We start from the raw sequence: 18,495 nt of genomic DNA on the forward strand, positions 1-18,495 counted from the left end.
CTATAATACAAAGAAACCAGAAAAGAAGGTCTGTCTGCCTTCTGCATGGTCTTATTCACTACACCATACTAGTGGAATAGTCCACATTGATGGATATGTAGAGTCACAGTGATGATGACATGTCTGGACTTTGTCTCCTCATAGGAGATGCTGAGAGAGCTGGGACTGTGTTTACATCAAGAAGAGAAGGATCAGGGGAGATCTTATAAATCTATATAAATATCTAAAGGGAGGGTGCAAAGAGGATGGGACCATGTTCTTTTCAGTGATGCCCACTGCAAGGACAAGGAGCAATTGCCACATAGAGGAGCAGGAGGTATTTGCATGCTGTGCAAGTGACAGAGCACTGGCACAAATTGCACAGAAGGGGTGTGAGACCTCCTCTTTGGATATCTTCCGAAGTCATCTAGACATGGTCCTGGCCCAGTGTGTCCCTGCCAGAGCAGGGGCTTAGCCAGATGGACCCAGAGGTCCCTGTCAACCTCATCCATTTTTTAATTCTGTGAAAAAATAGGGAAATGAGACATAAAAAATTAAAGAAATGAGAAATAAAAACACGCTTGTAGGAAAAAAAAAAAGGCAATGAAGAATAGTGGTTTATTTTTTTTTCTTAAAAATACACTGATATGTCTTTAAAGACTTACATTGAAGTTCTTACGTAAGTTGAGACAGTTCTTTGAAAGACTTCACTTCTTATTAGAGGTTGGAATGGAGTACTGCTTCCAGTGGTGTCAGCTGAGGACAGGGAAAGGAGAGGCACTCCTGAGACATCTTTGATGACAATGATAAATCTAAGTAAATATATCCACAGTATAGTCAAATGCCCAGAGGTTAAATACCTCCTGACGATGTCTTCAGCACTATATGGCATTATACAGCTTAGGACTCTGTAAACTGAGTAGACCTACCATATCAGTTTCCTGACTGCTCACCTGAATCACCTTCCCAGGCAAATTTTGGAATTGACTGATAACATGAAAAGGGATTGCAGAACTTTATGCCTTTTTGTTGTTTTCAGGAATCAGCAGTGCTGCACTTTGAGTATGAATGGTACATATGAGGAAGTGGTATAATGCTGTAGAGTACTCCTGTGAGTGAATTCAGGCTTGTGTCTTAAATCAAAGATTTATCATAAAATTTGTAATATTACAAAGCTAAATGAGATAGGACATGATATGACTGACATTAAGAGCCAGCATCAGCCCTTTAAAGCAGTTGGCTTTAAGTTCAGTTCCCCAGGGTTGGAACAGATACTTCTGCCATCTTTTTTTTTTTTTTTTTTTTAATTTAAAGTAATGAGCTGGCCACTAAATTGGATGAACTAATAAATGCTTTCTCTGCAACTGATTTTCGTTAAGGAAATCCACCTGTGATATGCACCTGCTAGTGATTTTCATCCTCGTAATGTCTCCAGGGGAAAATCTTAACTGTGTTTTGCAAACAGGGAGCGAGCATTCAGAATAAAGGCTAAAGGTAAAAGCCATCATGCATTTGACTTCACCTTTAAGCCTGCCGTTCCAAAATGAGAACCCTCAAATCCCCTCTTTTATTTTGTGTCTAACTCTGAAGTCAAAGCAGACATGCAACTATTGGGTTGTAGAAATATACTGTAAGATTAAACCTCTCGATTTCTGATATTTGGCTAGGGAATGTTTATTTAGCATCCTAGTACATGCTTCATATTAAATCCATAGCATAATTATTACATCTCTATGCATATCTATTTCTTTCAGTGTAGTGTTTTTAATAATGACCAATTTTTGTCTGTAAAAACATGTCATACTTTATGAATACAACATATGTCTCCTGTGCTCTGGGAACTTCCATTTACTATAAAAACGTTAGTGTGTCAGGATGCAATCTTTACTTACTTTTCTTGACCTGCTTTTGTTTTATGGACAAAAATACAAAAGAGGGAGTTTTCTAACTCTGAGAATAGGGAAACCTAATTCCAGACCCAGCATTAGCACTTCATGTAGAAGACTTATAATCATTTTAAAGAGTAGAATTCACAGGTAGTAAAGATCATGTAAATGTTTTTTTGCATGAAATATTAGTGAAGAGGGCACTTGGAGTGTGGATTACTATAACCTCTATAAGCAATTTTTGATGTGTAAAATGAAGCTTCAGTTATTACTGTCAAAAAAGGATATTAAACACCAATTTCTCACACATTCCTGTATGCTCCATACTGCACAATGGCTAAGGTTGGAATTCATTCTCTAGTTATCTCTTAGTGAAAATTCATCTGAATTCATCTCTGTTTCTGTAAGAAAAAAAGAAAAGCTTAAGATACTTCTGCTAGGAGTGGAAATCCCCCGGTATAGGAAATAGCCTCCTCCATTCCAAATTCTGCATCTAAATTCTGCTGTGTGGTTAAGTGCTTGCATTTCCCTAGATAGGAGAAGAGCATACATACTTCACTGGGATGTTACAGTTCCACTGCACAGTTCTGCATAGAAGCAGAGAGCTGTAATGTATTCATTCCCTTGGTAAACAGCAGTTCGTGACTGCTACCACATGATGAGTCTGCGTCACAGCAAGAAGTTGAATCATTCCTCTGAATTCTACTCCAGTGCTTTTTGCAATAGACCATCCATCTCATATTAAAAGTTCATTTATACAGATTTTAACAAACAGGTATTTGTTATTGAGTATCATCTGTGACAATATACTTGTGCTAGAAATAATGATGCAGTCTTTAATGCATAGGATTTGCTTGGTCATGGTATTTTCTAAGGTCATCAATTGGGATTAATAGTATCTTGTTTCTTAAAAATTGTAAGGACTATTTGAGGAGAAAATGGCAAGCAAAATGTCATCTCAACATATGTGATAAATACTCTCTGACATGTTAGTCTTAACGGATATTTGCATGTTAATAGAGACCACACTAAGAAAAAGTTTTAGAAGCCTTTTCTTCACAGTGCAGTGACGGAGCAGTGGCACAGCTGCACAGAGAGGTGGTGGAGTCTCCTTCTCTGGAGATGTTCAAGGCCCACCTGGACGCCTACCTGTGCAACCTGGGCTAGGGAGCTGCTTTGGCAGGGGGGTTGGACTCAATGATCTCTAGAGGTCCCTTCCAACCCCTACAATTCTGTGATTCTCAGAGAATTCTCTAGATACCCTCTACTTTGTGAAGGGAAACAGGAGATACAAATTCCCAAGTGGATGTATGGCTCCTCTGTGGTCATACAGTATTACAATAACTTTATTTTATTATCATAAAGCTTCTTGAGCTGTTAATTTGAAATCAATTCACAAATGTTAATACAGTAGCCTCAGTGCATTTTGTGATGTTAAGTATTCTATTTCAAATGACACTAAGGTCCATATTGCTTATGATGTTGAAATGCATTTGCAGTAACACATCGACTCAGGCCTTGTCATAGCAACCTTGGAAAAAAAAAAATATATATACATATATATAAGAGATTGCTTCCCTGAAAATGTAGAAATAACTTTGACAATGTAATTGTGTGACTTTATTTCAAGTAGGGCTTTGGAATTAACACTTCTGGTTCTTAAACCACAGACACTTAGCTGATTTTAAGTTTGTACTGTATAAGGTATTTCTGTCCTTATGGTCTTCTGTCCTTTCCTCAGTGGTGAGCTAAAAATTTCTTTCAGTGCTCCTGGCAAGGAAAGTCTATTACTTTCTGAGTCATAGCACTGCCTCTACTGCACCTCGGTGTTCCTTGGAAATACTGACACACTCAGAACTGACATGCCCTGGCTTTGCTTAACTCGTGACTTAAAAAGAGACTTTAGGAAATCACACAGAAAGACAGACACAGGAATTGAGTCAGAATTATAAAACAAATACCATTTTAGAAAGAATACAAATAAAATCTGACTACTGTTTTAACTTCATATCTCAGAAATTAGGCTCACTGCTTCCCTTTACTAAAGGGATGTAGGAGGAAGGACTTAACAGTTAAAGTGGCATTGACTAACTTGTTTAAAATGTCAGCATTCAAGGAGAACTATAAAATGGGGAAAACATTCAGTATTTCTATCTACTATGATTTTGATTGCTCAGTGAAAATTATAGTTGTCAGTCAGATTTAGAAATCATGGTCTACTAGACTGCTTGGGTAGAACCACGTCAGAACAATCACAATTAATTAAATGTGATAGTAAGACTTTTCTTCCTACTTTTTTTGTGTATAGTATGGATTAAACTGGTCTTCTGCATAAGCAGGACTAGAATTTTTTTCCTCTTACACTGAGACATACATAGTCTGTGTTTGTTTTGATGATCTTGAAGGTCTGTTCAAACCTAAATGACTGTTTCTGTTCTAGAAGTCTGTAAAATCAAGAACTTCCCAGGAAAACAAACGAATAAAAAAAAAACCAAAACAAAACAAAAAAACAACGGACTGTTCTGGAAAACAGGAAAGACATTACACTTCCTATTTATTAAGCTGTAATGGAATTTACCTTTTTCTGGTTCAGGGATAGGAAAACATAGCCTGCTAGTTACACTGCAGTATACTTTTGCGTAGTATTGGAGAACTTGAAGGATCATAATATCTATACATCACATATAGCATTAGAAAGACACAAAGTGGTTGAGTTTGAAAGGGACCTCCAAGTCCATCTGGTCTAACCCCTGCTCAACCAGTGGCACAGGGTGTCCAGGTGGCTTTGGAATATCTCCAAGCATTGAGATCATTCCTTCCTTCTATGTATTATGGACACAAAAATATTCTTTTCATACCTACCCCACCTTCTGTTAAGAACATATACCTGTTAGCTACAGAACAAGATAAAAAAAGCTTTCTACCATTAAATTTCTGCATTTTATTTTCACAGAAAACATTTACACATCTAAACCAAAATATTAACGCAAACCTCTAGAGCACAACTTAATGAGAACTTAGGTACTGAAATGTAAAAGAAATATCTGCGAAAATCCTGAGTATGCTGTTGATTAAACTGGTAATAGAAGACCCATTTATGTGTGCTCAGAAGTCCTGTCAGCTTAACTGAGCTATGTAACTCAGTGCTTTTTACAGACTGGAAAATTTGAGATTTGCAGACCACATATAACTACACCAGAATCCCCTGATCCAGTAGACAAAGAAGGCTTTCTCTTCTCATGCTAGCGTACAGGGGTCAGTTCTGATTTCTACAGATAACACTGCCATCGTGTCCCCTTTATGGACCAGGTAACCTGGGAAAAAACAAACTCCCATCAGTTTCTCCATCAGCCTGAGGAATAAGGACAAAGTTAATTCCCAAGCAAAAGTCTTGCTAAAAAAGATAGTGGGTGCCCATGTTGTGTACAGGAGGGAGTTCTAAGTTTTCTAGAAAGAATGGAAAATGACAGAGAAAAAAACTAGCTTGGTGATTAAAAAAATCCTCTAGAAGGACCACATTTACAGCCATGACAGGGAAGCAATTTCAACAATGTTCATTTCATGGTGCTTCTTATTTCCTAGCATAGTTTTACCGCAGTCAGCATGCTGGGTATGGTGATTCCTATGTTCACATACCTATATGTTCCCATTGGGTAATTTATTCAGTGAGGAATTTAGTCATCTAAACTTAGGTACTTAAGTGTGATGACATTTAACTACTCCCCTGGTCGATCTGTGCCCCAAATTATGTAGGGACCATTTTTAAAAATGATTAACACATTGCTAAATGCAATGAGACATAAGTTTTAAACATCCAATACATCAGAGTATTCAAAAAATTAAAAGTAGTTGTTGGAATGGTATAATTTACATTTTCTAAAAAGTTGCCTTTCATCTTTTTGAACTAAAATCTATTCCAATTCTTGCCATATCCTTGCTACATGCTTATATTTCCAGTCGTTTCCCAGTTTCACATTTTGGTTCCTGGACAGTACATAATTCTGGACCTTTTTCTTTTCACTCACTGATCCTTTCTTATCTGTTCATCTTCAGTACTGAACGGCTGATCTTCAGAGAAGGATAACTGCCTCATTTCCCTGTGAAACCTAGCCATGGGAGGTATATTGGCAGCAGATTTTCAATGGGAACCGCCATTTCCACCCACAGCCCAGCTGCCACATTTAAATCATGCTGTGTGGGGCTTCCACTCCCTTGGGAGGCTATTTTCATTTTCCTCTAGAGACTCTTCTACAGACTAATAGAATTCACTGTCAGATATAATAAGTAACATTACATACTGTAGTATTTTTTTTATTGTGATATGAGTCAAGTTGAAGCCTCACTATTCTGGACTGGAATGTGATGGAATTTAATTATAATTTTTTTGGCCTTAATTGACATCTTTCCTTTCATCAGATATATCAAAATGTGTAGATTAAGAGCAAGGACCGTATCTAGGCATCTGATTTTTGGAGTAATGCATTTAAGCCTGTAGGTAAGCTTTCATTTTTAGACCAGAGTATTTCTAATTATTCTAATCACGAATAAAACCTTGAGAGAAATTCGAACTGAACGTCAAAGAGACAGTTTTGTTCTTTAATTCTGCAAATATATTCAAACAATTTATCTGAGATAGGTGAGCTTGTATCTTAGTGGAAATACTGCCTGCAGGACTCCCTGATACTACAACAAAGCAATCTCTGTGTGCTGCAGAAGGAGACTACTTTGGTTATTAGCACAAGCAAATACACCCCTTTCAAGGTGTAAGTCGTGGTGAGTGGATGCAGCATCATTTTCTCAGAGGGGACAATAATGCTCCCCAATAATGGCCCTCTGCTTCTGTGATGTTGAAAACCTTAAGTTGTTTTATTTGTGTCTCTTAATGAACGTGCCCGATTACTGCCACACAGAGCGAAAGTTAGGGCCGGACAAATGTGTGAGCATAGAAAGAGCCTTGAATTACTCTAAAGCATCTCTGATAGAAATTGCTGATACTCTAGTGATAGTTGAAAAGCAAATAATACTGAAATAGCTTGGCCCAAGAGGCCTAGATCTAGGCCTAGAGATCCAAGAGGCCTTAGATCTTTAACAGAAGGGAAACAGAGTCTGGAGCACAAGTCTTAGGAAGAGTAGCTGAGGGAGCTGGGATTGTTTAGTCTGGAAGAGACTCAAGGGAGACCATATCACTACAACAGTCTGAAAGGATATTGTAGCAAGGTGAGAATCAGCCTTTTCTTGCAGGTAACTAGAGATAGGATGAGAGGCAATGGCCTTAAGTTGCATCAGGGGAGATTTGGGTTGGATATTAAGTAAGAAGTCTTCTTAGAAAGAGTGGTAAACCATTGGAACAGGCTGCCTAGAGAAGTGGTGAAGTCACCATCCCTGGAGGTTTTCAAGAAGAGAGTATATGTGGCACTTTGGGCGTGGTGGTGATGGGTTGATGGTTGGACTGGATGATCTTAGTGGCCTTGTCTAACCTTTTTTAATTGTTGATTTTTTTTTCATGTGAAACGCATCAAGTATAAAGATATCTTTAAAAGATAATCTAGAGAGTAACCTTTTAGCTCCTTCGTAATCGTTTGCTAAATGCACATTGATAGCAGTTCACATTTTTTTAAGGATAATTGATTATAGCTTCAGCTTTATCATGAAATAAAGTACAGAGAATGCTGTCATTTCTTTTCTGTCTTAGACTAATCATGTTGTCTGTGTGCTATGGAAAGCCACAATCTTTTTTCTTTTTTTCAAAATAAAAAAAAATTAAACATCTCAATCCTCTAGCAACCAGAATTCAGAATATTTCACACTTGAATGACTCCTTACCGACTGTGCAAGACAAAGAGCAGTGTCCTGTAGCTTATGCTGGAGGTGAGAATCCAGTACATAAGTACTGAAGCGGTTGCAGCTTGTATCATTTTGTTTTTGTCTTTTTTTTTTCTGTGATGTCAGAAGTTAAATGGTGACATTCACATTCCTGCATTGGAAGGCTGGCCCACAGTATTATTCTTTCTCATATTTCCTAGCTGTTAACGTTTTGGATAAGTAAGATACTACTGCTATAGTTACAGGAAAACTGGTGTATCATATTTCTTAATTCTGTGCCAAATATCATTCTCAGTTAAAATGAAGTTGAGAGCCAGTGCTATTATGTTTCTTATGTAGAGATGACAGAAACAGTGGTCAGTAGCTATTAATCTCATTATAGTAGCCCTACAGTAGAGATACAGTAACTGACAGCATACTCTGTTACTCAATACTTAAGTACTTGCTGAAATGATAGTTGGACCTCCTGTGTTGTTGAATATGATCAATCAAGATTGTGTCTAAGGGTGTTGATTGTACTAATGAGTATCTAGCCATGTTGTTAAGTGATTGACAAGACAACAACATGAATCGTCTTTGATTTTCAGCAGTTTATTTATCCTGATTTGTGATTCCTTGAACGTAGCATGCTGAATTTCTTAAAGCAATTGCTTTTAACCTATTGAAATAGAAATGTTTCATATAATGTCCAAGGTTCAAGCATCATGACTATGCAAAGATCCATTGTAACTGCTAGATGCACTCTTGCAGCATTTTCTAACCCTTTCACATTGGTGAATGATTGATTTCTGAAATTCTCTCATTTTATATCATGTTAGCATGAAAAAAAAGGAACCTTCCGTGCCCTCTACTTGTAAACAGAGTTGTCATTACTACTGAGTTGAAAACACAGGAGGCACATAAATCTGGATGTCTTGGCAGCTCTAGATACTGCTTTGATTGAGCTCAAGGTAGCTAACCTCATTTTTGAAAAATAGAGCATTTTTATTCCTGATGGTTTTATTCCAGTTTAGATGTCTAAACTGTAATCTAAACAGGACTGCAGTTTACAATTTGACATTAGAACAGAAATCGTTGTTCAAGTTTGTGCAGAAAGGGTCACTGACTTTGCATGTTTCCATTTTTACATGTCTAGGTTACACCAACATAAACATTGAAGTGTTCAGGATCAATAACCTCTTAGAAAAATATGATTATATGCGTTCATCTAATGAATCAGTCTGAGTCATTAAACCTCTTCTCCTTGCATTCTCCTAGTCTCTTTGATCAGTCCCTGTATTCACAGGTCTGGCAATAAGATCTAGTCCATTGTGGCTTTTGGCTTCTGAACACAGTTGAGTTGGGTGTCATTGTAAGATTTGAGTGCAAGTACAGCTTGCATCATGCAGGTGTCTCTTTGTTGGAGATGGACATACAGTAGTAAAAACAATGGAAGAGTCTGATGGGATAGATTTCTCAAATATATCAGATTCCTTAGTGGTAGAAATATGAGTTAAATCACCATTAACTCTCTTTATTGTTAGCGGAAAGAGATAGTCAAAGAGTCTAGGAAAGGTGAGATGAATTGGACCTCAGGATATTCTAGTTTCTCTACATTGACTGTAAAGTGAGGTTCAGATAACACATACAGACTTAGATCTTAGCAGCCTAGGGGTAGGTGAGAGATGAACTCCATCCATGACATCATAAGTCATGGACCAATCAGATATTATATTGGTTTATATACATAAATATTTCATAATAATTTATAACTACAGAAGGGCATGTACTTTGCTAACCTGTGCTTCCATGTAAGCTTTCAGTTTCGTTATTTGTTACATTTATTTTTTACATCTTACTTTAAATGACCTCTCCAGAGCTGGGCTTTTTCCTGCGTATTTTTGCACCACCATTGTGCCTTGTTTTTCTTCACTTAACAGCTATAAGAGTCAACTAATCCAATAAAGCTAGTCTTTAAATCAGTCAATTATTGCAAAACCAAAATTTCCTTTCAGTTTTCTTGTCCCATAAGCAGAGATTTTGATGATGGGTAAATCGATCTCTCCGGTCAGAGAGCAGATTAACCCAGTAATTTGCTACTGTTCATCAAGTGGTTCAGTTACCGCATTTTGGAGTCTCAGTGAATTAGAATGGAAAGGTACTGAACATTTAAGGTACATAGCATCCAGATAAGTAAAAGATCTTCACTTTGACTTACGTTGTTGTGTCTTTATTAACTACATCAAAAAAGTTTGCTTTGTTTTGTTTAAAAATATTTAATTTTTGAATTTCTTAAACAACTTTCAAATTTTGAGCTCCAAAACCTAGTTCATTTCACTTGCCCATTGTTTTGTATTCCTGCTGTTAGTCCTAAGCACTTTCTACAATGCTGTTAATTTTAAGACAGTTATTTAGAAATTCTTCAGTCAAATTATGCTATATACATGAGTAGATCTGTGTTATGTGGTTACTCAGAAGCTTAACAAGGCTCTGAGGTACACAGGTATTTAGTTGGCTTTTAGAGATCTGTGAAGTAAATAGCACATCTGCTGCCTTTACTTTTTGAGATCCGATTTGCTCTTGACTACTTCCATATTTTTACTTACTGTTCAGTTATTGAGTACGCAAATATTTGAAATTCTAGAAGGAAAAAAGGGTGATAGAGCACTCTACATTTCACTCACTCATACAAGTCAAATTCAGACAAATTCAGATAAATTAATGATTTTCACTTAGCTGTAATACTATTGTATACACGCCTAATTTGTACAACTAAATGAAGTAAAGATGGTGTTTTTTGACGCTTCATAAAAGCACTTTCTGCTTATAATAAGCTGATCTATTGAAGTAGAAGCTCATAAAAAAGTCTGAAATACAGCATATCTGGAGAGATGAGATTACTGTATTTCAACATTTTTTTACTTATAGTTTAAATATGTAAAGCCTTAGTAACATGGTTCACTTAAAAAATACATATATATGACAGTATGTAAAATATGGATGGGAACACAGATTTTCCAGTGCACTGACTCTGAGTTAGTGCCTGTCTCCCACTGGAAAGATAGAGATGAGGACAGTTGTGCTGCAAGCAGCATTGGATGCTAAGGTGCTTGGCAGTGCAGAGATTCCAAGAAGGATACCTGATTCTGGAACAGAATTCAGGCTTCTAACGCAGCTGCCTGTGGGTTCCTGGAAAGCAGAGTCCTCTAGAGTGGATTTAATTACAGATGGAATAAGAGTAATTTTAAGTTTGTCCTATCTCTGTTCTGTAATCTGCAGCAAGCCATCTCTGTGAGACATCATCTCAAAAATGTGTTATGTCCTTCTTGAATTTTGACTAGTTGCTTTTCTTATTTTCTCTTCTGTAGCTTAATGATTAGTGTGCTGGGCAAAGTTCTTTGTCTTTCCTAGTGTGGGGAGATACAAATCACAACCTCCCATGATCCAGGAGAGTACTTGGGCTCTACACTGGATTTCTGGGGTGTAGAGAAGCCTCCTGATCATTCAGCATAGAGAGAAAAAATGATTTCCTATGAAGAAAACTCTACTGCATAGTTGTCACTGTATGCTGAGGTTGTAGCTTCCTGTAGTGATATAGCATACTTTTAAGCAGTCATTTAAATGGGAAAGAAAAATTGTCCTCAGCTGAAAAAGTTTATTTTTGCAATTGAGCAGGCAAATCACTAGGCTGGAGTAAATCTGTTCTGAATTTTTGATTCTTTCGTTCCAATCAATTCAGTGGTCCCGCTTCAATAAGGGGGCAACCACTTCTTCCTCAGAGTAGCATGTAGCTGGCAAGGACATCCTCCTGGAGGGCAGGAAGTGTACGTCCAAGATAGAGGATTTGGTGGAATCTGAATATCTTATTTTCTGGTCAGCTGTTACCAGCTGATAGTAACAGTCCTTTAAAGCTAAAGGTAATCACTGCTTTGAGGATGATTTAGTAGCATGCAGTGTTATGCAAATTAATTAGGTTTACACACTCTTTGAAGACTGTATTAGGGGACTCTCGAAGACTGTGTTAGAGGAATTACCTGCATAATGTCTTTTATTCTGAATACCCTAAAAGTGTTCATCAGCACGTACAGATTTGGAAGCTATATAGTCCAAACCAAAATAATACTTACACTATTCAACAGGACAAATATAAGTGCCTTGGAAACATTCTGACTGTAGCCTTAAGCAGAAGTCTGCTTCCAAGAAGATTCTTCCTAATACTAATTTGCTAATTTGCTAACTAAAACTAATTTGCTATCCTCAATTGTATATGGTAAAATTCCATCTCAGTAGTGTCACTTCAGATACTTACATGCTTCACTAAATGTTGTTTGATAACCTCACAAGATGCATATATAGTACATTTTTAGGTTCTGCTACCTACCAAATGTTACGCTTTACATTAGAATAAATTCTGACATGAAACAAAATAATGAGAGCACTGTTTCTAAGGACATTTTTTAGGTGGAAAAAAACCCAACAAACTTTCTGTGATTCATAATTAGTCATGTAAGCTTCCTTCCTTGATAATCCCATGTAGGGAACTAGACTATCTGAGAGGAACACTTCCTCCAGATATAGGTGTTATGTCACATATTTCATATGTGTGGTAGCATATAATCCAGAGAGGAATATTAATCAGTAATCTATTTATAAAATTTCTCACATTTCTCTGGTACTATACAATATATATAGAGAGATTTTTAATTGTTATAGCTTTAAAATGTTAATTATACTAATTATGTTGCAAATTAAAATTATATTAGTAAAGTAATATATTTACGATCAGGGAGTTCAAGTCTGGGAAATAAATGGGTTTTTTCTGTTGAAGAATTGTACTCAGTCTAAGAGTGAGAGACACCATGTTTTTTAATGAAGCAAAACTGTGTGAGAGTTAAAAAAATACCATAAATCATCTTCTAACTGAGGAATATAAATTTGTATATTATTTCTTCAGTTTCTTTAATTATTAATATCTATATGTTCTCTTGGAGCTTATCACTATGAAATTCAGCAACGTTCTTTCCACGAGAATTATTCATGATAGATTCTGAAAAGACTGAGACGTACAGCCAAGAAGTGTGGAATATTCAAAAGTGTATTTCAGAAAGCCCAAACACATATTCCACTGTAAGCTAAGAGAGTTGAAGCGTGAAGGGAAAATAAGACAAACATAACTGACGAGGGAAATACGGTGAGCAATAAAAGAATGGACAAAGGGATACACAACAGATAAATCAATGAGGTCATTGCTTTGAGCAGGGCTAAACAAGTCTAAAAATAAGCATATAAGCAAGTGATCACAAAAGACAAAATTGAAAATGGGAAGAAAATTACAGGAGCTATAAGGATAAACAATAACAGATTTTACAAATACAAGAGAAACAAGAGGTCAGTGAGAGAGACTGTATTCTCAGTATGTGATTGCAAGAGGAAGTCAGTGACAAATGAGACAGAGACTGCTGAGAAGCTGAATGCATCCTTTCCCTTGGCATGCTCTCCAAAGAGACCAAAGGGAAAATGCCAGAAACAAAGAAGTGTCCTGGAGGCAGAATCTGAAAAATTAATGAAACAAAGGCAGATAGCAGAACAGGTTAAAAAGGAAAAAGAAAATAGGGCAACTAAATAGTAGGTTCCAGCTCTAGCATTCTCTTCTCCAGCTTTCTGAAAGAATTCAGTAGTATCTTTTCGGCACTCACAATCGTAAATATGAAGTATATGGGATTTATAGCTAAAGAAGACTCTAGTATTTTAAGGTTTTACAAGATACAGTATTTTAAAGGTTTTATTAGAATTGTCCATACAATTGTAGCTTTATAACCAGTTAATGCAAGCACAGGTAAAAAAACAAATACAGGATTGTAGGCAAAATGGACAACAAACAGCACAAAAAAAAGGAAAATAATGGACAAAAGCTGAGTCAAAAGTAGCTAACATAACTGATTTCCTTGGAAAAGTGGCACGTTCCTTAGTCCTTCAGTGTCTGTCCCACCTTTAAAGTACACAGCTCTGTTCATTTCTCTTGTAATTCTGAAAGCAAAAGCACTGAGAATAATAAGTGAAAAACTAAAGTCAAATTCACAATGTTATTTGAATATCTAAGTTGCAAATAGTTATTTCGTTAGATTTATAACAGCATCACGGCAGAGCAGACATCTGATTGGCTTTGATTTCCATTGCTGATTATGCTCTTCCACTGGGGCCTGAATCTTGAGTAATATCTTACATTCTCATTTACTTTTAAAAATATGCAAAAAAACTCAAAGCCTTAAAAAATTGCAGGTGACCAAAAATGGTGTCGACAATTTCTTTTACCTTTGATTAATAATTTGTACCTTAAAATTTTTAGTGTTATATTTAGATGCAAAAATTAACCGACAGTTCAAATCAAAATAGTTGCAGTCGTTATTCTGTTGTCTTCTTCTCCTGTTCCCAGACTACTGAAAATTTTCAAGGGCTGAATTGGAAGGTACTGTTAATTATCTTGATGGACCAGAGGCTTTGCAGAAGTCTTTAGGTACATTGGAGCATTGGAGCATCAGCAACAGCATGAAATTTAACAAGAACAGCTACTAGATTTTGGGATGGACTAATGCTGAACACAGGTACAGACTGGGAGATGACTGCCTGGAGGGCAGCTCATCAGAAAGGGACCTGGGGGTGTTAATAGACCTCAGGCTCAACATGAGCCAACAATATGCCTGGGCAGCCAAGACGGCAAGCTGCACTTTGAGGTGAATTAAACGTGGCTTAGCCAACTGATCAAAATAAGTGATTCTTCCACTGTATTTAGTGTTGGTGCAGCCTCACCTTGAATACTGTGTGCAGTTGTAGGCTCGTCAATATAAAAAAGAAGATAGGGTGCTTGAAAGTGTCCAGGGGATGAAAACAAAGCTGCTGAAAGGATTTGAAGTTGTGTCTTATGGGGAGAGGCTTGAGGACAGTTGGGTTGACTTGTCTGGATAGGGGAGATCGAGAGTCAACTTCATTGCCCTCACAACTGCCTGAGAAGAAGTGAAGGAGATGCTCATCTTTTCCCTCTCTTATTAGTGACAGTATGTGTGGTAATTGCTAAAAGCTGTGTCGAGGCAGTTTCAGATTAGACATTAGGATAAGTTTATTTATTGAGGATAGTTAGACAGTGATATAGGATTTAGGATATAGGATATAGGATGACAGGTGGTCATTGCTCTCTGCCTGTCCACATTTAAGAGGCATTTGGATAATGTTCTTAATGATATGTTTTAAATTTGTGTCAGCCCCTGTGCAGTCCAGCAGCTGGACGCAATGATATTTGCAGATCCCTTCCAACGGAAACTATTCTGTTCTGTTCTGTTGTATTCTGTTTTGTTCTTACTTATAATAAGAGGAAATCTTAGAGATTCTTGAGTCTGAGCCTACTCTCATCTATGGAAATAAAGATCAAGAATTTATGATAGTATCACTTAAAGATGCTGTCATTAAACAAGCTACAGTGACAATAATATAATAAGTAAATGTTTTAGACATGGCATATACCAATGGAGACTGGACTCCTGTTTCTGTCCAGACTGTATTGATGTGGGATATTCTCCATGAAAATACATTTTGTCTTTCCCCTTGATTCTGAGCAGCTGGAGCTTGGCTAAGAATAGGAGTCACAGGGCAAGAGGCAAGACTGTAATTTGATTGAAACCAATGGCACGGTGGTACGGACAAGAATTTTGCCATTTTTATGGTTTTGTTTTGCAGCATCTTTGAGTAGAAGCAAATATAATGCAAAGAGAACGCACCAGAAACTTATGCCTTCTGACCTTCTGCCTTAGAAGGTTTTAAGACTTTTAATAGTTGTAAAGTTTGGGGATCTTGTTTGTCTACTCTTTCTCAGACTGTTTCTTGGAGCTCCTGTTCTAACAAGGGGTGCTCTTTTCTGAGATATACCACACTACCTTCTGGTTTGAGCATGTTCCTAGGGATCTGTTAAGGGTGTGTGGTGTGGTTTCCTTTTAGCCTGTGCAATTGGGCTTGAACTTCAGTGTTGATCACTGGAAACTATGTAGCTGTAGTACTACTATCATATACTGTGATGCTGAAGTAGTGCAGAGGGATGGGGTATGGGGTTGAGATTAGTTCACAGGGCTTCCTTTCTGCCCCTCATTACCCCTCATGCTCTTCTGCAGCTCCAGCCTAAGCTTCCCTGCCAAGACTACAGTTCCTGCCAGTAATGCTCTGCTCCTGCATGGCTGCCCCACAGGGTGCAGCTTCTTCCAGGACACACCCCCATGCTATGGCATGCTGTGGTGCCTGGGGCACCTCCTCCCCTCCCCCTTTCCTGACCTTGCTGTCTGTAGAGTTGTTTTTTCCACTCCTCTCTCACACTGCAGCACAGTAGGGTAAAACAACCCTCTGTTAAATACACTTTCCCAGAGGCACCACCATCTTGGCTGCCGGACTCAGCCAAGCCCTGTAGTGTGGTGTCACGCTCCAATAATATTAGTCTCTTACATGTGGCCATTGGAGCCAGCTGGAATCAGCTGTGTCCAGCACCAGGCAGCCCCAGCTTTGCCATGCAGACCCTGATGCCGTGTAATCCAGTCTACATACCCCAAACCCAAAGGAGGATGATTGGAGTCTATCTAGATGGAGGAACTTAAAATTTACTCTATATTTTTTGACAGTGTTAATAGAAGGAAGTCTAATTTAGACATGCTGCATTAGACTTTAAAGAGAACTGTAGTCCCTAGAGAGGAAGAGTTGCCAGTGACTCAAAGAAGATCTGTCTTATCAAGTTTTCCAACATGAATATCCATTATTTTTGTGACTGTGCATGATCCTCAGGCATGTATGTGCCAGGCAGACTGAACTAGCTGTACTGTGAGGAAGTAGCTTAAAATTTATGTAAGACAATGGCTGAGTTAGGCAACTAGATAAAATGGACTGTTTTTTACCTGAGTAGCATGTAGCTACTGGGATGTGATTAAATTACAGTGAGATGCAGACACCACAAAGAGGCCCTCTAGTCCTCCATTATACCCTTCTCTCTGTATTGGAAAGATATGGATTTGACAGATAGCGATTTTTGTCCAATGGATGAGAAAGGCTAAATAGCAATGTGAGTTGAATAGCTCTTAAAACAGAACAGTGAAGAAATTAAGAGAAATAGCTTTTTAACAAATAAGTAGCTTCTGTGTGCTGTCACTCAGTGTAGTGATATGGGATACAAGGGTGACGGTATTCAGAAAACACAATTATGCAACTTTGGGAAACTGGTAGAAGAACAAAACTCTAAGGTGCTATTTGTGTTACAGTGTATTAACATGACTGAAGAAGATATACTAAGCTTTGAAAAGTGTCTTTCTGTACTAACAAATAATAATTTTTTTTTTTGTATTGCTTTTTTTTTTTTTTCCTATGTGGGAACACTTCCAACATTGGCCATAAAAACTGTTAGATTTCATTGTACTGTTAAGCATTCATTCCCATTTATTCAGCCTCATAACTTATAACGAAGAATGGAGAACTTAAGCACAATTCATCATTTATAATAACAACAAACAATATTGTTAAGAATGAAGTCAATTTTTCATTTTTTTTAAATATACTCAAACATATATTTATTGTAAACAGTCAAGACCTTAGTGAATGTTACATAATTATGAAGTACCGCTTTCTACCTGATTGTTGTATTGATAGCTAATAGGCAGGATAAATTTGCTGTTTTGCTGTTTGCTTGTTTATTTTTCTAACAATATTCATCTGCCTTAAAAAAGAGTATAACATGAAGAAGAAAGAAAAAAAAAGAAAAAACACAATTGTATGTGTTCTGTAACTGCTGTGCTGGCATGTATATGTGACCCTTATCAATAATAATTCTTTACTAGTTCACAGGTTTTCTAAGTCTTCTTCACCTTGGTCATTACTGTCTAATAAGTATTTTAATTTGAAAACATGTTTTGAGAACAGCAACTAATTATGGTGTAGAATTTAGAATAAATGACTAGACAGTGTATGTTTTACAATCTGACCTACAGAAATCTGTAGAATAATAATTTGAATACTTTATTTTTGCGCAGTGTTTATGGATGTCCTTTGGCAAAAAAACGAAAAACGCAAGATAAGCAACCCCAAGAACCAGCTCCCAAAAGAAAACCTTTTGTGGTTAAAGCAGACAACTCTTCTGTAGATGAGTGTTATGAAACTGATGGAACAGAAGAGATGGATGAAAAGGAAGAAGAGGAAGAAGAGGATGAGGAAGAGGAGGAATATTCTGATGACAATGATGATCAAGGTGATGAGGAGGAGGATGATGAGGAGATAGATCGAGAAGAAGAAGAGGAGATTGAAGAGGAAGAAGAAGAAGATGAAGAGGAAGGTGAAGATGTGGAGGATGAAGAGGAGGAGGAGGAAGAAGAGGAGGAGGAAGAGGAGGAGGAGGAAGAACGTGGTAATAATCAGAGTATTAGTAAAAAGTAAACACTGTGTTTTCTGGGCTAATCTTCTAGTGTGGTGTGTGAGGATTTAGCTGTGCAGTTCTCATTAACGCTAATGGAAGTCATGCAGTTAAATCTCTCTGCTCCACACTGAAAATATACCCCACTGTGTTCTCTTAACATTTATTTTAATAAGTCTGTCTTCCGAATATTTTTTTAGTACACCACTACTCATATTTCAAACAAGGAGGGTGGAGGTATGTTTATGCAAAAAAAATGCATAAAATATAATTCTAGCAGTGGATTAATGCATGCTTTTGCCAGGAGAATATTCACAAAGGTACAAGCAAAGCATCAGCTACAGCTGGATGCCTGTACTGATTGTTCACAAGTGTTTTTGCTGGATCTGCTTATATAATGTC

The 18,495-nt window shown here is 37.3% G+C and overlaps 1 protein-coding gene across 8 annotated transcripts in view; it reads left to right on the top strand.

Moving 5' to 3' along the window:
• Nucleotides 1-18,495, top strand: part of MYT1L (myelin transcription factor 1 like) — a 287,002-nt gene that overhangs the window by 172,887 nt on the left and 95,620 nt on the right. For all 8 annotated transcript variants that reach the window (XM_065730757.1, XM_065730758.1, XM_065730755.1 and 5 more), the window contains one exon: nucleotides 17,717-18,087. In XM_065730757.1, the coding sequence (XP_065586829.1) occupies nucleotides 17,717-18,087 (371 nt within the window). The remainder of the gene's footprint in view (nucleotides 1-17,716; nucleotides 18,088-18,495) is intronic.

The sequence above is a fragment of the Cyrtonyx montezumae genome, unplaced genomic scaffold (genome assembly GCF_038088225.1).
Source record: "Cyrtonyx montezumae isolate F1298 unplaced genomic scaffold, pur_monq_1.0 scaffold_13, whole genome shotgun sequence".
Lineage (NCBI taxonomy): Eukaryota > Metazoa > Chordata > Aves > Galliformes > Odontophoridae > Cyrtonyx > Cyrtonyx montezumae.